The sequence below is a fragment of the Hipposideros armiger genome, unplaced genomic scaffold (genome assembly GCF_001890085.2).
Source record: "Hipposideros armiger isolate ML-2016 unplaced genomic scaffold, ASM189008v1 scaffold_298, whole genome shotgun sequence".
NCBI classification, from domain to species: domain Eukaryota; kingdom Metazoa; phylum Chordata; class Mammalia; order Chiroptera; family Hipposideridae; genus Hipposideros; species Hipposideros armiger.
The window spans coordinates 1,038,012-1,060,979 of record NW_017731648.1 but is presented as its reverse complement, the minus strand read 5'-3'; the positions used below and the strand labels follow the sequence as shown (position 1 = coordinate 1,060,979).

The window sequence follows — 22,968 nt, the reverse complement described above, 5'->3', positions numbered from 1 at the left end:
CAGCGACACCACGTCCTCCTGCTCCGCAAAGCAGGGTCCTGACTAAATCCAAACACTGACAACATCATGAAATCATTCTTTGGCGCCCAGGAGGAACCAACCTATAACAATTCACTCTCTCCTTAGACTCCAGATTTAACTCAAGTATAGAATTTAGCTAATTATAATTGGGTTCCAGAAAACTTTTTTTTTTTTAAAGATTTTATTGAGGAATTCGGGGAGGGGAACAGCATTGGGGACTCGGAGGAAGAGGAACAGACAAGTTGCTGTCCTTTTGTTCTTTAGTCTAGTTGTGGAGGATGTCGCTTCACTGGCCCATGTTAGTATTATCATTGTGCTCTTCCGGGGTGAGGCAGTCGCTCACCGGCCACTGGATGGCCGCTCACGAAAGCTCACGCCAACTGCTGGCCAGCCCCACTGCAGCCTACGCCGTCGCTGGTGACTCATGGCAGCCCAGCCCCAGTTTGAGCTGTTGTTCACCATCTTAGCTGTAGAGGGCAGTGTCACTGGCCCTCATGTGGGATTCGAACCGGGGCCCTGCTGCTCAGAACTGGCGTCCCAAGCCAACTCTTAACCAACGTGCCACTCAGCCAGGCCAGCAGGGTTTTTTTTTAATCCAAATGTTTCATTTTCTCTTCTGGAAAGGAGCAACTAACTGCAAGTTTAAGAGAAGAAAGTGCGAGTTAGGCGACCTCTAATTTTATCCCATTCCAGTTCCCTTTGGTGTGGCGCAGTGGCCCGTCTTTCAGAATGTTCCAGGTACGACAGATATAAAGAATTTAACCCGGCACAGACAGAGGTCTGGCCTTTGCCCTTGGCTCCTCAGAGGTGATCGCTTAGCCCCTGGAGTGTCTGCGTCATGGGTGCCATGGGCCCAGAGAGTCTAAGAATGTAATTTAGGGCAGTTGGTTGTGTCCATGTGACCAAATTCCAGTAAAAATTCTAGACACCAAAGTTTCCCTGGCTGGCAATGCTCCGTGCATGTTGTTTTATAACACTGTCGGCACTGTCTGTGACTCCATGGGGAGGGGACAACAGGAAGCTCCAGGTGTGGGGCTCTTCTGGATGCTGCTCCACGCACCTCTTCCGTTGGCTGATTTTAATCTGTATCCTTTTGCTGTACTAAACTTACAGGCATGCGTATAACAGCTTTCAGAGTTCTGAGAGTTTTCTAGAGAATCCTCGGACCTGTGGTGTTAGAAGTGAGGGCAGTCTGTGGACTGAAGGAACCATATTGTTTCCCTGTGGTTTCAAACTCAGTTTGTCACAAACAGCAATATCCATTAAATAGGTCAACCTTGTACCCAAACATCTTGTGAAAATATCTGCCAGATTACATAAGCTTTCAACCAGGAAAACATGAGTTTATGTGCCTGCTTGATCTCTTCCTGTGTGACCACCAGCAAAACAGTGAATCGACGGCCCTGTTCCAACCATGAACAAAACGTTTCTCAAGGCCAGCCGCGGTAGCTACCTTCCTTTAATGCTCGTATTTGTTGCCCCCTTGTTAACTCCTCTACAGTTCTTCCCTGTTAATGGAGAATTCTCAGTTCTGTGATGTCATCTGTTCTAGGAGGATGTGAGATAAACGTAAACCATGCATCACACCCTCCAGTAAGGTGTCCTGCCACGTGGTCTGACGTCAGCTGGGAGTGCAACTGTGACTCGTGTTACTCTCATTGAAGTGGATGTCAGCATCCCTATCAGGATATCAGGCCCCTGTAACAGCAGTCTCCAGACAGGGGTGATTGAGTCCTAAAAGCTAGTTTTAATTTACTGCCTGATTTACCACTCAATCTTACGCAGCTTGGAAGAACGCCTGTAGCATCTGGAGAAGCTGTTCTCTTCTGGCATGTGATATACAGCTAAATACTATGCTAAGGAAGGTTTTTCAGTAAGTCACAGGATGGCTAAGAAAGTGGACTGACACTTGACATATTTCTTTTAAATTTGAAAATATCCCAGGCCTCATTAACAAGTTCAGCTTTTTTCAAACTGATGTGTAACAACATCACATAGGAAAGCACACACATCTTGTATGTACACATGGATGAATGTTTTTGTGTATACACCCACATTGATAGGTAAATTTTCCCAACATCCCAGAAAGCTCCCTCGTGGTCCTTCCCTGTCAATTCCCGCATCTCAAGGTAACCACTGTTCAATGCCCATCATCATGGACCAGCTTCTGAACTTCCTATTAACTGGAAGCACACAGTAGGTACTCATTTGTGTCTGGCTTCCTTCACTCAACAAAAATGTCTGCAAGATTGTACCATGGAGCAGTGGTATTTGTTTTTGTGGCGGTCAGAACTCCACACATTCTCCTGGGGGCGGACACTGGGCTGTTTCCTTTGGGGCAGTTACAATCAAAGCTGCTGTGGATGTGCTTGCACAAGTCTCTTGATGGACGTGCACTCAGTCCTCTCAGGTTTACAACCAGGGTTGGAGTTGCTGGGTTTGGAGGTCCTGTTCATCTTTCTGTTAAACTTTGGAAGATACTGCCAAAGACCTGCATGCTCCCATGAACAGCATGTGAGGTCCGACCGCTCCACGTCCTCGTTGAAACCTAAAGGCATTGTAGCCATTCACTTGGGTATGCAGAGGCATCTTACCTTCGTTTCATTGTGCATTTCCTTGGTGTGGTTGTTGCGAAGGTCCCGAGCACCTTTTCACACGCTGACTGGTTATCAGGACATCTTCTTGAAGGAGGTGTCTGTTCATGTCTTTGCCTCATTTTAAAATTGGGTTTTCTTTTCCCAGTCTGTGGCAGGAGTTTTCATTGCCTTCATGAGCGTGTCCTTTGATATTCTTACTTTTAGTGAGAAGTGGTGTGTGTCCTGTTGAAGAAGTCTATGTTGACTTCAAGGTCATGAAGATTTTCTCCCATGCCTTCTTCTAGAACTTTGTTCTACCTTTCACATTTATGTCTATTATCCATTTCAAGTTAACATGTGTATAGTGTGAAGCGGGGTCAAGGTTCTTCTCCATATGGATATCCAAAAGGTCAGCATGACTTTTTGAAAAGTCTATCCTTGCTCCACTGACCTTCAAGGGTCTTCTTCACTTTGTAATTTTAAGCTCCCCCAAGACCATGATTGGGAAGAAGACGCCGAGGTCTACTGGATTTTTGCACATTCCGCATTTTATCTTCTAGTTTTCTTTGTGAAATTTGCCTCAAAGGTCAAATGTGCAAATTAGCGTCAATATTTTCTTCTCAATACTGATAGTAATTACATTTTTAGGTTTAGCTGTTGAACTTGCACATGCCTCTTTTCCAGTTCATTTGATTCTCTCTAATAAATTCTCTTTTAAGGTCAATTTGTACCCTTTATTTGGGTACTACAATTATCACCATCCCCAAAATTTCATGGTTGGTAAGTGTCTCTCCAAAGATGCACCGAGAGCTCACGCCTCGACACTTTTCTCTCCTACTGATTAAAATTCTCCCTTACTTTGCTTCATGACTAACTGCAAAGCGTTACTATAAAATCGAGCTGTACAACTCTTCTGTTACAGGGACAAACGTAACAGCCAGTGTGGACCAGGAAGTGGAACGAGACACGGGAGCAGGAGAACAAGCTGAGTACTGGGCAAGGTGCAGGTCGTGCGTGCCCAGCCACCGTCTGCAGCTGCACACCACCCACCCTGCGCTGGAAGAACGTGTATGTGTCTCCTTGGAGAGATGTAGGAGAGCCATTATTCTCTCTCTTTTTTTTTTCCTTTAAAGATTTTTATTGGGGAATTGGGGGAAGGGGAACAGACAACTTGCTGCCCTTTTGTTCTTCAGTCTAGTTGTGGAGGACGTCGCTTCACTGGCCCAAGTTGGCACCATCATTGCGCTCTTCCCAGGTGAGGCAGATCAGTTGACAGCTCCTGGACGGCCGCTGCTTGGCCGCTCACGCTGGCTGCTGGCTACACACGGTAGCCCATGGCAACCCACTGCAGCCCAATGGCTGCAGCCCACGCCATTGCCGGCAACTCACGACAGCCCAGCTCCAGGTTGAGCTGTTGTTCAGCATCTTAGCTGTAGAGTGCAGTGTCACTGGCCTTCATATGTGGGATCTGAACCAGGGCCCTCTGGCGTCCCAAGCCAGCTCTTAACCAACGTGCCACTTGGCCGGCCCTATTCTCTTCTTATTTAAATGGTACTTGTAATCCACGAACACATCCACTGCAGCTGAAAGCAGGTACTGTCCTGTTCTTGGTGTGTATGAGGTCGGGTCTCAGTGCTTGAAGTGGAGCCTTTACAATGTGTGGCTGACCGACAGAGGCCCAGGGTGAAAACTGAGCTTGCTTGTCATGAAGTATGGGGGGAGGGCAGAGAGTCTATAGAAGGAAAACCACACCGGCCTCCACCATAGTCCACTGGCCTAAGACAGGCACCCACCACAGCACAGACCCCTCATCCCCTTCCACCCTGCTCCATCACTGTCCCTGAACCCACCAGCCACCCCTTTTCCTGCACCTGCTGCTGCCTCTGCTGGAGAACTCATCCCCAGAGCTCCTCTCCTCAGGGCTCCTCTACTTGCCCCTGCCTCACTTTACTTTCCTCTTCTCATACTGACACTGCTTGTGTGCTTTCTTCTTCCAGAATGTAAGATCCATGAGGGCAGGGGCACCGAGACACACAGATTCAACCAATGTCTGTGGAGTGAACGAGCCAACAGCAGGCTCCCAGGCACATGGAAGGCCCGGTGAGGCGCCTGGAGGACCCCCAGCACGTCTGCCCGCCCCATCCCTCGGCTTACCTGTCCTTGTACTTGATCACGGCATCCACGATCTTCTTCATCTTCTTGGTGAGGTTGGGAGGGTTGGGGGAGAGCTTCTCGGCAGGCGGCCGCCCTCGCTTCTTCTGCTTCTTGCTCTCGTCGTCCTTGTCGCGGCTGCGGGTACTGGTGGTCGGGGTGGAGGAGCCGGCGTCGCTGTCCCGCTTGCGCTTCCGCGATGACTTCTTCTGCCGGACCTCCTCTTCTATCTCCTCCAGCGTGCCCTCCTCGATGGCCTTCAGGGTCAATAGTGGTAAAATAGGACAGCCAGCACCGAGGTAGACAAGCAGAGGCCGCGTCGCAAACCCGAGCTCTCAGCGACTCCCAGAGGCTAAGAGACCAGCGCTGTGTCCCCAGAGCGCGCCCTGCACGCGCCCAGCCCTCACATATAAACGGCTGTACCGTATGAATTAAAGTGTCACATCCTCACTGTGCGGAACCCAAGGAAGGGACTCGTGGAATCCCTCCACCCAGAGGTGACACTGCTAACACTCCTGCTCTGGATATGTTGCAAATTTTAAAAATTTGGGGTAAAACAGATATAATGTAAAATTTATCACTTTAACCAACTTAAGTGCGCAGTTCAGTGGCAGTAGGTACATTCACACTGTGTGCGGCCACCACCACCACCACCACCACCATCACCACCATCACCACCACCACCTCGGGGACCCATGCACACTGTGCACTGTCAAGACAGCATGGAATGGCATCCACATACCACATCGTGACTCATGTTTTTGTTTACTACATCCTGGATATATTTCCTGTCGTTTCTCTGCAACATAATTTTTAATGCCTGTTTAGTATTTCATTGTACAAAGGGCCTTAATTGTTCTTGGGCATTTGGGTTGTTTCCATGATTTGGGCGGATGCGGCCATTCTATGTATTCTATGGCATTCTATGCCATGACCCCTGTCTTTCTTGTAGATAGATTCCTGGGAGTGAATCTGCTGAGTTGAAGGATGTGAATGTGAACAATATTAATTTTAAAATAATCTCGATTTATTCATTCTCACTAAGTAACCTGCACTTGTATCCCTGAAAACAAAGTGAAGGGAAGCCAGGTTTCCAGGGAAGCTTGGAATCAGGAAAGGGACGTGCTGGTCACTCATCTCCCATTTATCAGCTGTGATCACGAGCTGGGCTTGGGGCCTGGTGTTGAGGACACAGCACTCAGTGGAACCAGGTGGGCACTAATCAGACACACTTTCCGCAAACATGGTGGCAAGCGTGTTGTGTGCCAGGAGAAGGGTAAGAGGTCTCTGATTGTGGAGCAGACATGCCCTGTTCAGGGGTCGGGAAGAGGAGGTGGCACTCAGGTTGAAATCTGAAGGGTGGAGGGAGAGAACAGCATCCAGGCCAAAGGACCAGCACTGAGGGCATCTCGCAGGCAGGAGGAACTGAAAGAAGGTAGGCACGGGGGAAAATGTGCACTGCAAGCCCAGGGGTGGGGGTGTAGGGGGTTAAATGGTGGCCCCCCAAATTCATATCCGCCTGGAACCTCAGAATGCCATCTTATTTAGAAGTGGGGTCTTTACAGATGTAATTACTAAAGAATCAAGATAAGTTCATCCTATGTTAGGGTGAGCTCCAAATCCAACGAGAAAGACAGAAAAGGCCAGAGAGAGAGACACAGGGGAGAGACCATGTGAAGACAGAGGCAGAGAGAGGAGTGATGTGCACCAGCCAAGGAGTGCTGGGGCCACCACAAGCTTCAAGAGGCAACGATCGTGCCCTAGACCTGTGGGGGGAACAGGGTCCTGTTGACACCTTGAATTTGGACTCCTAGCTCCCCAGAACTGTAGGAGAAAAAATTACTGTTGTGTTTCTTTTCTTTTTTTTTTTTAAAGAAATATAAAAGATTTATTAAATTAATAGAGTAAGAGGAGGGTCGGCTGGGCAGTCTGCTGGAAACTACTGAAATTACTGTTGTTTTAAGCCACCAAGTTTGTGGTAATTGTTATGGCAGCCCTAGGAATACCTAACACCAGGGTCTCTGGTCCCATGGCCAGCAAGAAAAGAACCAGAACATTCTAAAGGGTTTTGGCACATATGGCATCAGAGTGGCTGCCAAAACAGTGGTGCTAGTTACACGCTCACCACTAAGAGAGGAGAGTACCTGTTTCAGGCAAATTTATTTTTTATTAATGTAAATTTTATTGAGTATGACATACAAAAAGGCATGTGCTTGCTCAATGGGGAACGAATAGTCTTTTCAACAAACGGTACCAGAACAATTGGCTATCCACATGTAAAAGAATGAAGGTGGACCCTGACTTAATGCCGTATACAAAAAATGAACTTAAAGAGGATCATGGATGTAAATGTAAAAGCTGAAACTCTTAAAGAAAACATAAGGGTAAATCTTTGTGACCATTCATTTGGTGATGGATCCTCAGACATGATACCAAAGGACAAGCAAAATGAAAAATGGATAAACTGGACTTCATCAAAGTTAAAAACTTTTGTGCTCCAAAGGACACCAATGAAGAAAGTGAAAAGACAACCCACAGAATAGGAGAAAACACTGCAAATCATACATCTGATAAGAGTCTTGTAAAGAAGACATATATGTGGCGAACAAGCACATGGAAAGATGCTCAACATCATTCGCCATCGGAGAAATACAACTCAAAACCACAGTGAGGTACCACTTCATAGCCACTAGAATGGCTATAATCAAAAAGACAGCTGATAACAAGTATTAACGAGGATGCGGAGAAACTCCCTTACATTCTGCTGGCAGAAATGTAAAGGTGCAGACATTTTGGAAAACTGTTTGGCAGTTCCTCAAAAGGTTAAACATAGGACTACCATTTGATCCAGCAATTCTACTTCTGGGTATATACCTGAGACAAATCAAAACATATGTCCTTACAAAACTTGTATACAAATGTTCACAGCAGCATTATTCACAAAGTGAAAACAACCCCAAAGGTGGAAACAACCCAAGTATCCATCAACTGATGAGTGGATAAACAGAATGTGGTATATCCACACAATGGAAAATTATTCCGCCTTGGAAAGGAATAATGTGCTACAACATGGATAAACCATGAAAATATTTTGCTCAGTGAAAGAAGCCAGTCACTAAAGGATCACATAGTACATGATTCCATTTATATGAAATGCCCAGAATAGGGTGGTTGCCAAGGGCTAGGGGGAATAATAAAATAGGAAGACAGCTAAAGAGGAAAAGGCTTCTTTGTGGGGTGATGAGAATGTTCTAAAATTGATTTGTGATGATAGTTGCATAACTCTGTGAATATAGTAAAAATCATTGACATCTTAAATGGCTGAACTCTATGGGATATAAATTATACCTCAAAAACAAAGTAAGAAATGTGCACAAAACGTAACAACATATGGGCAAAAGGCACCCACTGTCTCAAAAATGCGGGGCTGGTGACACTCCATGGGAGCTGTTACGGGTCTGTAATTGGGCCCAAGTTCCCTCGGCAGGGGTTTTCTTCTTGGCTCTGGAACCCTGGGCTGGAAAACGGGACACCCAACCTGTCCCACCCGAAGGTTCTCCTGGTTCCCTGGCATGTTTCAGTGGCCCCTCCCACAGGCACCTTAGTGGGTGAGGTCGCAAGTCTGGGGGTCATCTGAGCTCCTAAGGGGACTGGGGCTGCAGTTAATCCAGGGGAACTTCAGGGTGTATAACCAAAGGCAGCATCTCTCATTTTGGGGTGTGGCACTCAGCAGGGTGCACCCGAAAGCTGCCATCTGCCTTCTGCGAAGTGTTGCTTCAAGGACATTTTGATGAAACAACTTTCAGGTTGGATTCTTAATCATGACCTCTGCATTCAGAGCCCCCAAACACAGGGAGGGGTCTGATTTACCAGCAGAACCCCACCTAGTAGTGACCTCATTGCTGGAGACGTGTGCAGAGGCCGTGGGCCCTCGGCTGGGGTGGGAAGGATTGGGGAGGAGGTGGCTGAGTCAGGAGGGCCACCAGGCACCCATGGCTCTGAATTGTAATTCCGCAGCTGCGGCTACAAGGGTACCATTTGCTGAAAATGAGTGCTCCTGCCACCTCTATGAGCAGCTCTGGCCACCAGTCTCATCAGTGGCTTGCTCCCCCTCTCCCTCCTCACAGCCGGCCATGAGTCCAGCTCCCAGGTGTGACATGCTATGGGGGTGACGTGCCCAAAATGGGCTGCCTGGGTGCTCACGAATCTCTCGCTGTGTTTCCCATAGACAGGCACTCAGGAGGTTAGCGCCATGCTGAGATCGGCAATGTTTTACTTAACCTCATGAAGAGGTGAACCCTCACACCTGAAAAGGCCAGTTACACCCAGCAGTGAGTTTTAAGCTGCTTGGGGATGGCATGGGTGCTCCTTCCTGCATCTGGTTAGAAGGAACTAGCAAACCTGAACCCACGTTAGAAGCGTCGTTGTCGTGAATGAAAACCAAGAATGGCTGAGGAAACCTGCTCCAGTTTCAAACAAAGGCGGAGTCCCAGCGGCTGAGCCTCTGCCCCCAGCCCTGCCCCTCGCTGGCCCTCTCTGGCATGTACCTTGAGCCACTGCTTCTCCGTCAGTGAGTCGCTGTAGTCCACCTCCTTGCGGTGGCGGGAGCCACGGCCGAACATCTTCTCCTCCTCCTCCTCGCAGGTCAGCCGCTCCACCTCGGCATCGTCTTTGATGATCCATGAGGGGAGCTCGTCCTCTTCCATCAGTCGCGGCTTCCGCTTGGGGTTTCGGGCCTCCTCACGTCTGCGGTCCAGGTCCATGCGCTGGGGGAGTGAGGGAGGGGTGGGGACAGAGGGAGAGAGGCGTCAGCACAGGAGAGCCAGCAGGATGTGGAGGGGACATGCTGCCAAGGGGCTGCTGCTTTGCCTCGGGGACTAATGCCTCAACGGTATTTAAACAACAGCTCTGGGTTTTGTGGTGGCCAACGTGGCCTGACTCTTATGTCAGGCCTGGTTAGGGGCTCTGCTTTGGGGAAAGAGATAACTGGGAAGGATGGGAAGGTTGCAGAAGGGGGACCGAAATGGGTGACAGCTCCAGGGTTTAGCCATGCCAGGAGGCACAAAGCCTGCCAGGACCAAGAACCCCATCTGATTCCATGCTTCCCACCCAGGGGCATAAGGCATCTATGACCAAGGCCCTTGCCAGCCCCTTGGCCTTGGACAGTTAACACCCTCTGAAAGGGAGCGTCAAGGACAACAGGCTAAGGAGAACGGGCATTTGGGGACTGAGGGTCACAAACAGGAGGAGGGCTGGGTGTGTGTGGGTCTCACTATCCCTTCGACACGCTCTGGACACAGAAGATGGGTCAGTTAGGAGGCATCGCAAGGCCACCACCTGCTAGAGATAGCATTGTCACAAACTTTTTGCTGTTTGAGGTCATCAGGGTGGGGTGTGTGAACCCCTGAGAGCCCCGCTTCATGTAGGTGGGAGACTGAGAATCCTAAAGGTGTGCAAGGTAGAAACGCTGCCTCTGCCCCTGCTCACAGTGCTTACCATGAACAGGTCAAACTCCTCCTCGTGCCGGGCAATCATCTGGTTTACAGTCTCGTCGTCGGGCACTTCGTCTTCTTCCTACAAGATTTCACGCATTTAGTTCGAGGGCGGAGAGGCCAAAATGGGCGGCGGCCGGGCTCGGAGGCGAGCAGCGGCATCCATGGGAAATGAGCTGGTGGTCCCAGTCCGGCTGCGGTGGATGGGGACCCACATGGCAGCGAGAGGCACACACGCACACGCACACGCACGCTCCGTGGGATCAGGGCCCTTGCTGGCCGTCTCAGCCGAGAAGCCGAGGATTGAATGGGCATGGAGACTGAACTATCCCTCTCACCTTTAGAGGTGGCTCCTCCAAGTCGGGGTTGACGCCCGCTGGCGGAGGGGCAGTGTGGGCGAAGCTGGCACTGCCGCTGCCCGTGCTGCAGTGTCTGCTCTGTGGATAAATAGAGGACTTCAGTCTCCAGGGCTGTCAATCCGGCGTCTTTCACCAGCAGTTTAGAAAAAAAAAACCACTTCAAAGAAAAAGCAAGTACTCATCCTCTTTCCTTTCAGCCCACACTCCCTTTACTCCAAAGGGATGCAAAAAAAATAAGAGTGCAAAAAAGGTAAAAAAACAAAAATGAAAGCCGCTCATGCGTCCACCACTCACGCCGGGGAGGGGGTAGGGGCCGGTGCTGCCCTCACCTCGTCCTGCTCCTCGTGCTCCAGGATGGCCTGCAGGAAGGCGCGCCTCTCGTGGCTGGAGGACTTCTGGTCGAACATGCCGGCCTGGATCACCTTCTGGTCAACGTTGAGCTTGTACTTGGCCGCAGCTAGAATCTTCTCCTCCACGCTGTTGACTGTGCAGAGGCGGAGCACGCGCACCTCGTTCTGCTGCCCGATTCGGTGGGCACGGTCCTGTGCTTGCAGGTCCTAGGGAAGAGACACCAGTCAGTCCTGACCCAGTTCTTTTGCGTTTCAAGGGGATGTCGACCTTGTGAAGCCATCAGGAGTGGCGCGGACCTTCTGATTCTCCAAGCCTGTCTCCTGCCTGGACAATCTGCCTGCCCCAGCCACCAGCTGCATGGCTGGGAGCTCAGGGATAGAACGTAGAGCCCGTGCCAGGATAATTTCACCCTGAGTTCCTGCAGAAGTGTTACTTTCTACCTTAGTGGGATTCAAGAGATCCTCGAGAAGCAGTTTTGGAGGACAACCCTGTGGGGGGTTATATTTCCAAGCAGCTCCTCTCAGAGCTGCACGGGTCCCCTCACCTACCCCAGGAGGGCCCTGTGCTCAGCATGGCCGTAACACAGTGAGGGTACCATTCACAGGATGGGTCCAATGCTGAACAGCGTGTTGGCGACACCTACTTTGGTTGTGGACACTACTACTTCCTTTCTGTGCAATCGGGCCTGAGCCCAACCCTCTGAGCCTCAGGACTCACTCTGGTGACAATCCCCTCTCGTGGCTATTGGGTGCCTGAGAGTGAATGGGCATCAAGTGCTCAGCCCAGTGCCTGTTGTGGAGCAAGCTGTGATAAAAGTGGTAGCCATGGCTGCCAATGCTATTTGTGTCATCACCCCAGCACAGTAATAGGAGGGCTCCCACGAAATCCTGTGCCAGGGACCTGGCACTGTGTGGGGCTGAACTTGAGATTCGCACCCAACAGGGGTGGCAGAGGGCATACCTGGTGGGAGACAGTAGTGCCTTGTATCCACTGCTTGGCCCCCTGACTAGGCCAGCACTCTTCCTGGCAGGGCCAGCATTCAAAGACACGCTTCCTGGCCCTACAGTGAGCTTAGTAGCCTCTGATCCCTCCCAGCGTGACAGAGGGAGGATAGGGCTTCACTGCCTGCTGTCTGTCGCTGACAGGGGAAGCACATCCTGACCAACTCTCAGGAAACTGGCCAGTCATCGAGGTCTGGGCAGAAACTATTCCCTAGGCTGGCAGAAGAGAGAGACGCTAGCAACCACACAGAACATTGGCCTGTCAGGTGAGCTATAATTTCCACACTGATACTTGGTGTCACCAGGCTATGGTAGGGGCACGCTCATTTCCCATCACTGGGAAAGAAGCCTGGAGAAACTTTCGGAGGCCACTTGGGCAGAAGTGACATCATGAAGGGGACACACTCGTGGACCAAGCAATCCCATCTCTCAGGGTTGACCTAGCCGGTGCTCCAAGAAAGGAACAATAGGGCTTCCTGAGAAGGGCTAGAGGTCATGCTGAGAAAAAGAAATCCAGATGCCTGCCAACAGGGGTCTGAATTAAAAGTCTCAGGGCTGCCATAAGCTGGGACAGCCAGCAGCTCACTAATGGCTGGGTAGAGACCCAAGGTGCTCACACAGAGGCAAAACACACCAGCTGCTCGAAGGAAGGGACACGTGCTGGAACACGCTGTAATTTTGTGAAAAGCAGAACATATAAACAGATGGCATACGCTCAGAGAAGAGCGGGATAGGTGGGGAAGGGGAAAAATGGACTCAACTCTGAGTCACTGATTTTTTAATTAAAAAAAATGTTACTTTTATAATAAAACATAGGAAAAAGTTAAATACCTTCAAACTGTTGTTCTATAAAATACCACATCCTGGTATCTGCTGCCATGAGCCCCGTGGATATACAGGTAAGAAACAGAGCAGCAGCACACAGTGTACATACATGTGCCAAATGCTGTTTTACAAAGCAGTGTGAGAGTGCTCACATTGACATGGACTAGACGGACCTGCATCACTAAAACAGCGCGATTACTGCCAGCTGATAGGACTGGGGCCTTTCCTCCTTTCTTTACATATTTATGTACTACCAGGATTTTAAATAATATATAACAAAGGAGTATATTTTTGTCACAATCAGAACAAAATGCTACTTTTGGTTTGATAAAGAGAGGGAAAGGAATATTCTCTGGGCTTCTCTCCAAAGGCCTCGGGAGGGTGTTAAGGAGGCCAGTGGTGCTCGTGATGATAGGCAGCGTCTTCCCAAGGTGCCAGCAGCTTTTACCTGGTGGGGGTTCCAGTCACTGTCAAAAATGATCACAGTGTCGGCCGACTGGAGGTTCAGGCCAAGACCCCCTGCCCGGGTGCTGAGCAGGAAGATGAAGTACTCGGAGCCGGGCTCATTGAAGGTTTTCAGCAGCATGCCCCGGTCCTCCGCTTTTGTGGTTCCTGCCGGGAGTAAGGAAAACCTGGTTAGTGGGGTGACTCAGCGGGGAGGTTGGTAGTGGGGAGGAGACGGAGAGGAACCCAGGCTTTAGAGAGTGGAGATAGTACCCATGTGCCCCACAGGGGCCTCCTAAGCCATAGCCACTCCTCAACTCATGGCCCTGAGCTGAAATTAGTGAGTGACTCAGATTTACAGTGACACTACTGAATGCCACTCCCCCTGCCTCAGCAGGTGAGAATGAGCTGCACAGGGTCAGCTACACCTGTGTAAACTGGGGCTACTACAAGAACTTGATGAGTCCAGGGCTGAAGCCCAGCAACACTTGGGATGCAAGGATCTTGTCATTGGTGTTGTTACCACCAGCCCCTGCCCAGTTGTTACACTGGGTGATGGGAGACACCCTAGCTAATGTCGGTAACACCCCTTGCCCCTAAAACACGGGAACAAGCAACAAGCCAGAGGCTTCACACTGCCCTCAATCCTACTGCAATGGGCTTTCTTGGCTCACAAAGACAGGCAAGTATACGGACGCCTTGTAACAGGGACTCATTTCCCTTTGAGGCTTCCCCTCAAGTCACAGGGACTCTCAGATGATGGCCCAGGACGAGATCCTCAGCATCGTGAGCACCTAAACTCCTCAGGTTGCTATCAGTTCATAGCAGAGGTGTCTGGCAAATTCAGGAGTCATTTTTGGTGATGAAACAAAAATTAAACACTTTCTGCCACTCACCTACACATCCCAATAAGCAGTGCAGAGGCCTGCTGCCCACCAGAGCCTGGGCTCCAGATGTGTCCACAGCTGCCCCAGCTCTAAGGGGTGGAGGCCCTGAGAGGGGCATGGGCAGACCCAGGTGGAGGGGCCACCTACCCAGACGCCCAGCCTGCTCCCTCACTCTAACCACTCTGACGGTGGAAAGTTCCATTTCACAACATGTCACTAAGCCCCCTCCCTTCTTCCGTTCTTTCAACAGTTTCTACCTCTGTAGCAATGACCATGAGAGGTGCTAGGGATGAACCATGCCCAGCTCACAAAGTACTCATCTTTTTGCAAAAAATCCATCTCGTGGAGAAAAAGGGATATACGGGAACTGGGATGGGTGGGGACTCACTGCATACAGCCTCTCCTCTGGGGAGCTGGGACAGTGACACAAAGAACGGGCCCTCCCAAAGGCTTGGATACTGAAGGATGGAGATGCAGCTAGAGAGGCCAAAGAACAGAGGGAGGACTGAGGTGAGCATGAGCAGATTTGTGTTTTTAAAAGCTGCCTGGGACAGGGCCAGCCGAGTGGCGCATTGGTTAGGAGTTGGCTTGGGACTCCAGCTCTGAGCAGCAGGGCCCCGGTTCAGATCCCACAAGAGGGCCAGTGACGCTGCGCCCTCTACAGCTAAGATGGTGAACAACAGCTCGACCTGGAGCTGGGCTGCCAAGAGCCGCTGGCAACAACGAAGGCTGCAGTGGAGCTGGCCGGCAGTGGAGCTGGCCGGCAGCGGGCGAGAGCTTTCGTGAGCTGCCGTGAGCCGCCTTGAGCGGCCGTCCAATGGCCGGCAAGTGACTGCCTCACCGGGGAAGAGCACAATGATAATACCAACATGGGCCAGTGAAGCGATGCCCTCCACAACTAGACTGTAGAACAAAAGGACAGCAACTTGTCTGTTCCCCTTCCCTGATTCCCCAACGCTGTTCCCATCCCCCAATTCCCCAATAAAATCTTTTAAAAAAAAGCTGCCTAGGACAGAGTTCCAAGAACAGGATGAGGAAGACAGACACTGACAGATGATCAGTCCAGCAACCACGGGTTCGTGGTCTGTGAAACCAGTTCCAGAAAACAGGGGCACAGAGGACTGGGATGTTCAGCCATGGAGATGCACCTGGCAATGAGCTTAGGTAAAGGCTCTGAGAAGTGTGGGGAAAGAAGTCATTTTTTCACTCCAGCGACTCCCTAGTTCATTTTCCTTGTGAACCCCATTCACCCCTACTGTCTGACAGAGGGTGGGGACTCTCTCTTGGGCCTCCCTGGCCAGCTGACATGTCACACCATGTCCTGCATACTGTGAGCATCTCACTCAGCCCCTCCTCCCCCGAGTTCCAGTGTGGTGGGAAAAAGGCAGGAACGCAGAATTTGCCATGAGAGTGCAGGGTCACAGCAGAATGCTATTCCCAGGGGAGCTGGCTGCTCATTAACCCCTGCAACATGTGCTTCCCTCCCTCCCTTTCCTGCTGCTCTCGGTGCTCACGGTCCTGATGGGGACAAGCCTGATTCCAGCTTCAGGCCTGATGACCAGTGACAGCTCCACAGCCAGCTGGGCAGTGGAGAGAGACAGGCATGTGGCTCGTAGCAGCCTGAGAGCCAGCACCCGGACCTCTGGGGAAATAGGCTGCCTCTATGTTGGGGACCCTGAGCAGGCAGAAGGAAAGCCTGGAGAGGATGAAGCCAAGGTCAAGGACAAAAGAGCCAAGAGCTCCAGAAAAGTTGCTCCAACATCATCTGGACACCTGGATCTAGCAAGATAACCACTGGGGTTCAGTTGAGTGAGTGTACGCTTTTTTCCTTATGCACACAAGATATGGGTTTGTCACTTCCAACCAAAACAAGATTGCTGTGTACCCCCTAACCACTGGACCCAATGTTGTAGTACAAAGACCCAGCCACTCTCCAAGGCTGTGGGCTCTGACCCAGCCACAATATTTCCAGAGCCCTCCCTCCCAACCCTGTAAGCCTATGTCACTGAGCATGCTGCTATGCTCACTCCCACCAACACACCTGGAGTCTCGGGGCCTCACCCTGCCTTGCGAGGGAGGGCACACTGGCCAGAAGTTTCAGCAGCAGTGGATATTAAGGCCCCTTAACAAATGTCTCTCTCAGTTACACTCACCATCAAGCCTGAGGTATTTAAAGCCACGATACGCAAAATAATCTTCCATGATCGTCATGAGGGAGGTCATCTGACAGAAGAGCAGCACTTTATGGTTGGTGGCTCGGAGTTTGGGCAGAATTCTATCAAGGAGCTCAAATTTCCCCGAGGCTCGATACAGGTCCAGCCTAATGTGAGGAGGGAAGAAAACACAGTGTTAACCGCAGGCACCTTGTAGGTGGGCAAAGGAGGCACACTCACGTCTCCAGCCTGACTTGAGCCGCCTATGTGAGCTGGTCATCAGGATCAAGGGCACAGAAATGGCTTCCTAGGCAGATTCCCCCCACCCAATAAAGTTTCAGCAAAGCCATTTCAGCCCAGCTAAAATAAACTCAGGCCATCCTTGGTCAAAGGTGACTATGTAATCATCATCCAACTCAGATACTTGCAAAAGTGAGAAGAGATGCTATTAGAATCTATGCTAAGACAACGTCTCCATTTTGTTACAGAACCAGGAGCACAGGCTCACGCTGTAAAGTACCCACTCTGAACCACACGCAGGGCGAGGGGTCACCACAGCTTCTCTTAGTTACTCCAGTCAACAACCCCTGGTTTACACATGTGGACACTGAGGCTGGGGAGACAGTGTGGCATGGCTGCACTGGCCAGGACTTGAAGCCATGTCTCTGGGACCCTACTGTGTAATTTGGTATAAAAAAAATACACACCAAAAAGAACTTTCAGCTCATTGATGTGGTGCCTCTGTTCTTGGAAGTGGTTTAGTATCCCACAGCCACGATTGAGACTTTAGCTATAAGAATGTTTTAGCAAGGCTGTTGGCAATCGTGAAATCTAGAGGCAGCTTCCATGTCCAACACCAGGGGCTGCACTTTATAAACAATGCTGGAGAAAACACACCCACAGCAAGGTGGGCAGAGGATCTCTCTGTTGGTAGACAGTTTAGGTTCAGAATGGTTAAGAAAGCTGTCAAGGTTCACAGAGCCTGAAGGTGGCAGGCTGGGGCCTAGAAGTCAAGTCTCCCTTAGGAATTCTGCCTCTTGGGATTAATGGGGAGCAACTCTCAAAGTGTGGAGGATTTTCATTCTTTGAGTTTGTCTATATTTTCTAAATTTTCTGCCATGAATATAGTGCTTTGAAATCAGACCTATATAACAATGGCAATATAGCCAACAAAATAAGTGAGAAACACCGCCTGCCCATCCCATCCAACTGGGAGGCTTCTCACCCTTGGACAATGCCGCCGGTAAACCCCAGGTGCTCGGAAAAGGACTCCTGCAATGGAATGAGAGAGAATTCAGTGAGAGGCAGAAACAAGACAACCCAGCGCCATGCCTGAGCCCTCACACCAGTGCTCAGCGTCTGCCCACAGTGGCTCTAAGGCCACACAAAGACTCCAAATGCAGCTTTTCTATCCCACCCATGTCATACTACTCCGAGGAAGAAATGGGAGTCACAATGTAACACTCTTAACCACCAAAATGAGCACACAAGGACAGTATGCTCCTGAGGCCATCCCAGGGCACCAGGTAATTGCAACAACCCTAAAATGTTATGCCGAAAAATATGGACACGTATGTGCTTTTCAGAAGCAGGAATCCAGATTGTCAAAGGGTACTGTGGCCCAAAGGTTGTGACCCAGAGACTTCACGAAGAGGAAAGCGGCTCTCAATGTACTGTCCCAGGACGGCCCCACACGTCACTGAGTGGGAAAAGCTAGTATGCTAACAAGCAGAGGTGGTGTAACCTCACCAGGTGGGAAATGACTCCAAAGAGTTTCTGAGTATTTCCTTGGTTACCTGAGGGCGAGCTTTCAGAGGCTTCTATTTTCATCACACATTTCCCTATACTGTGTGGATTCTTTCCCATAAGCACTTGCAGACAGAAAATCAATAGACAAATGTACAGGCATCGCCTATTCAAAATATTAAAAACCATTTTTCTTTAAAGTTTTCAGGGAGAAGCAACCTAGCTTTCTGCCTAGGGGCTCAGCACCAACATGTCTCTGAGAAGAGGGCCTTGCAGGGTGTTGCTGGGCCTGCTGTCCCCAGTGATGGACAGGTACTCAGGCAGGGCCAGGGCTGGGCAGAGTGGGTCTCACCTCGATGTGCTGGAACATGTATGGGTGGTTGCAGATCTTCCTTAGCTGCATGATGGTGTTCATCAGGGTCTTGGTGCCACCTTTGCCCTGGCAACAGAAGAGAGGCTTTCAAATTGGGTCCTGTCCCCGGCTGGGGTGGGGTGGGTGGTGGGAGGACTATGGAGGGAGAAGTTTCAGGAGGTGGTGTGGGGTTATGGCAGAACAATCGGGAGTTGAGAGCTGGCTCCTGTAGGGGCTCAGAGGCCTGAAACCAGCTCTGGAGGGAGCACAGACTCTCTGGTGCGCTGGAGGGGTGGAAGGTGGGGGGAAGGGAAGTAAGACTGACAGAACTGAGGCCAAATCACAAACACTCTGAGAGGCCAGCTTTGTCCTGGGTATTTTGGGGAGTCCCTGGGAGGCTGCAGCCAGATGGGCCATGATGACTTAGGAAGATCTCTGGCTACGGGGTGAAGAGGGTATGAGGGTGGGTGGGTGCCATGGGCCAGAAGTAAACAAGGAATCACATTGCTGCCATAACTCAGGTAAAAAAGGGCCCAAACAAATTATCTAGAGGAGGAAATGGGAAGGCAGGGCCAAGCATGAGGCGCCAGGCACGGAATCAAAGGACCTGGGAGGATAATTTCAGTCCTAATAAGGGGAACTGGGGGTGGAGTGGGGTCTGGGACCCCAGAGCGACCCCAGAAGGCAGAAGCCTGCCCAGCCCCCCTCCTCTCCACTGTAACAGCCCCACCCCAAGTCATTTGGCAACAAGGTGAGGGGCTAAGTGGTCATGGCTGTTGAGGCAGCTTTTTCCCAGATGGGAAGATGGGGCTTACTAGAACATTCTAATTCTGCTGGAGTTAGTACTGGGCCCCAGGCTGCCAATGGTCGCACCTGTAGGGGCCAACATTTCATAAATCAAGAGGACACCAGACAACAGCTGACTTCAGAGGATTATGGGGAACTAACAGGCAAAGAGCCTTTACTAACCAGGCGTGTTCACACCAGCTATGACTTAAACAATGGCTCTGCAATGCCCTCAGGATCACCATCAGATTGGGCCAATAAAAATCAAGGGGGTGGGAAGGCCCACCGGCTAGTTACAGCGTGCCGAAGCTCCACACATTCAGCTGCCCCCAACCCGGTGGAGAAGTGGGGCCCGGGCCAACCTTCTTGTCCTTCTCGGAGCCGTCAGTCAGCAACACCCCCTTGGCCTGCATGTGCCGGTAGAGCACACGTTGTAGGGCAGACATGTCGCACTTGATGACGTACTCCACCTGCAGGGGGCACATGGTACCGTCAAGTGGGGGCCGAGGGACCCTGAGCCTCCTCCATCCTCGCCACATCCTGGGCCCTCTGTCTCTGGTCTTTTGAGATTCTCAGAGGCATCCTGGGCCCTGGGATGTGTGCTCTGATCGGGGGTAACAGTGAGGAGCCACCATATCTGAGGGCATCAGGGAACTCGTGGACTATGGTAGATGTACCAGGACAGAGAAATTGGGAGGCGGGGGTGTCCTGGGCATAAGGGACAACTCGGCCACCTTCAGAAGGCCTCTCCACCACTGGCCAGAAACAAAGGACAAGCATGACTGAATGGGTGGGTGACTGTGGCCAGGAGCCCTGAGCCCTGCCAAGGAGAAGAATGGGGGTCCTGGGGGCCACTGTGGGACTGTTTCCCTAAGCAAGAACCCAGGGCCATCTCACAGTGGGGAGCAGCCCAACCCAATAAGACCATGGCCTCTTGAGCTCCTGTGATATGGTTGGGCAGGACCTGCCTGGACATCTGGCCCACTGACAACAAACAGGGGGGATTCTGTGCTCTAATCTAACACCTCTGTCTTTTTGCTTTAGATGCTTTAGTGACCCAGAGGAGATGAGGGGCTGTCCCCAGGATGGATCAACTCTAGAATGACGGGGCAAGGCCAGGGCCTGCATAAGGCCATAGGCCCGGGCCCACAGGAGAGCCACCTGACCCGGCCCACTGGGCAGCATTGCACGTTGCTGCACTGCAGTTTCTTCTGCTTAAATCTCCCATGTTACCTTTTCGGGCAACTGAGCCTCGACCTCCTTCTTGAGCCTCCGGAGCAGGAAGGGACGCAGCACTTTGTGGAGACGACGGATGATGAGGATGGTCTCCTCCTCGTTCAGGTCCACCTGGCACGCATGAGAGATGTAAACCAAGTGTTACTTCCGAAGGCGGGGTGGGGGCATGTAGAGGGGCACACAGAGTCATCTGGAGTCGCCCTGGGCCCAGCCTCTCCTTTAAAGACTGCTTTCTGCTTTCTGGGGCTTGGCAAGGCACCTTCTTCCTTTGGAAAACAGCAAGGATCTGGGCCTTCCCTGGAAATCCTGGGATGTGGCACCAAAGGCCACTGGGCACTACCTTCCATAGGCCTTATAAAAAGTAACAGAGTAGCACGTTGTGTTGCTTTCCCAAAGTACTTCAAACTCCTGTGCATGGACACCCGCCAACATGTCCAAATAAAAGCTAAGTGGCACCGTGGGGGCCACATTCATAACAGGTTTGGTGTATACTGGATGATTCTCACAGAGGGTCCACCACTTGGAGCCCCATATCTGCTCTCCTTTCAGCTGGAGTGAGATGGAGGGCAAAAAATACTGCTCTCTCAGGGTAACTGCTACTCTGATAAAAAGTTAAATTTTTAAAAAGTGAAAAATAAGACGACACCTGAATGTTTCTTCTGTGGGTCCCCTGAAAAAATCTGTTTGGCAAAGCGTTTGCTCAACTTGAAAATGCATAAAACTAGAACATCTGCTCCCCAGCTCTTGGGATGCGGGTCCTAGGACTCTTGGAAAGGTTTGTTTCTCCTTCAGCCTCACCTGACGCCAAGAAGGGAAGAGCCTGGGGATGAGGCCAGCAGAGGCCCCTCCACACACATGGTGTGGTGGCCCCAGCTGTCCTGCATTTGCCTGAGGAAAACCTCATAATCAGGAACTAGTGAGCAGTGACACTCCTTGTTACCCTCTGCAGTTGTGCCCACTTCCTCAGTCACCAGCTTCTGGCGGTTCAACTGCCTTCAACAGAAAATGCAGTTGGCCCACAAACATGGCCCAAACCACATTAGCATGGGAGGCTCATTTTGGAGCTGGCTTGGAGACTTCATCAAATGATAAAGACCTGACCGCTGACAGCCCACATGCCACAGTCTCGTTTTCAGACTGACAATGCCTCACATGGTCATACACTGAGATACACTGGTCACACAGCTCTTTAAAACAAAACATACAAAATCTGATCACGTTGCTCCCATGACTGTAAACTTCTGTGCTTCCCACCACCATTAGGGTGAAACCTGAACTCCCTGAAGGGGCTGAAAGGTCCCACGGGCCCTCCAGCTGCACCTGCACACCCCTGCTTGGGCCCCACAGCTGCCTCAAGGCCACATTCTTCACTGTGCCCTCTCTGTGCAGGGTCAGGGAAGCCCTGATTGTCTCCCCACAGTTCACCTGCCCGATCTCTGCTTCTCTCTGGGGCCCTCACGGGTCCTCCAGCCTCAAGGCCAAGGCTGCCTTGTTCCATGAAGACATGGACTTCAGGTCCATTGTGCTGGGCACTCAACATACACCCACCGAGGCAAGCGAGCTGGGCCCAGGACTGTCAACACAGGCACAGCTACTCTGAGGAAGATCCACGACCATGTCCACGTGGCCAGCCACACACACCTACCTTTTCTCCAGTCATGGCAAAGGGCGCGTTGAACCACTGCTCGAAGGTGCTGCAGCTCTTGAAGATGGTGGGCAGCAGGAAGTTGAGAAGTGCCCAGAGCTCAGGGAGCTTGTTCTGCAGCGGCGTGCCCGTCAGCAGGAGGCGGCGGGGGGCCACGTAGTGCGTGTTGAGGACCTGTGTCAGCTTACAGTGGTGGTTCTTCATGCGATGGCCTTCATCCACAATCATGTACTTCCAACGGATCTGCAGGCCCAAGAGCAGGTGTTCAGTGGAAGGCCACAGGATGAGACTCTCACAGCTACTAGGCAAGAGGGCTCTTGGTGGAAGAGCCCATCAAGGTAGAGAACGTGGGCATGACAATGTCCCCTGATGAGGGACCAGCACACGGAGAGATAGCCATACAATGCACCTCCATAAAGCATGGAGTGAGGACAGGCTGCTGGATGAATAAAAGCATGTTGCAGAAAAGTACTTTGGTTCCCCCAAAATTATTTATGCTAGTATGTGGCACAGAAAAATCCCAAACAACACACCCTTCACTGATTAGAGAGGCCCCTGGGCTGGGGGGGTCTAGAGGGGACATGGCGCGGTAATGAGTACATGTTCTAATCAGCAGGCTGTGCCGCTAAAGGAAAAAGTGACAAAGGCAGGTTCAGAATGTGAGCTGTGGGGGACGAGGGCTGCGCCCCAAAGCTTGGTGGCTGCATGCCTGATGGATACGGGCTAAATGCCAATTATATCGGTGCGTGAGAGCCCCAGAACCATCCTGGGATTTAGCCTCCCAGGGGCATAGTGAGGCCTGAGTGAGGCAATGCATGGCAGGGGCACAGCTGACTGGGGAAGGGGCACAGCAGCCACCTCTCACGAGGAACCCCCATCATATGGCATTTACATTAATTATAGCCACTGTCAGATAAGCACAGGATGGCTTTGTACTGAGTTA

General features: G+C 51.1%; 1 protein-coding gene across 5 annotated transcripts in view; it reads right to left on the bottom strand.

Moving 5' to 3' along the window:
* The window catches only part of SMARCA4 (SWI/SNF related BAF chromatin remodeling complex subunit ATPase 4), a 90,371-nt gene that overhangs the window by 14,247 nt on the left and 53,156 nt on the right, over positions 1-22,968 (bottom strand). For 2 of the 5 annotated variants that reach the window (XM_019659295.1, XM_019659296.1), the window contains exons 19-30: positions 22,026-22,268; positions 20,378-20,491; positions 19,507-19,614; positions 18,359-18,445; positions 17,486-17,532; positions 16,261-16,427; positions 13,225-13,388; positions 10,929-11,156; positions 10,579-10,677; positions 10,245-10,322; positions 9,296-9,514; positions 4,752-5,014 (exon numbers count right to left, since the gene is read on the bottom strand). In XM_019659295.1, coding sequence (XP_019514840.1) covers positions 4,752-5,014; positions 9,296-9,514; positions 10,245-10,322; positions 10,579-10,677; positions 10,929-11,156; positions 13,225-13,388; positions 16,261-16,427; positions 17,486-17,532; positions 18,359-18,445; positions 19,507-19,614; positions 20,378-20,491; positions 22,026-22,268 — 1,817 coding nt within the window. The remainder of the gene's footprint in view (positions 1-4,751; positions 5,015-9,295; positions 9,515-10,244; positions 10,323-10,578; positions 10,678-10,928; positions 11,157-13,224; positions 13,389-16,260; positions 16,428-17,485; positions 17,533-18,358; positions 18,446-19,506; positions 19,615-20,377; positions 20,492-22,025; positions 22,269-22,968) is intronic. The other 3 variants (XM_019659299.1, XM_019659300.1, XM_019659297.1) reach the window with 2 other exon arrangements.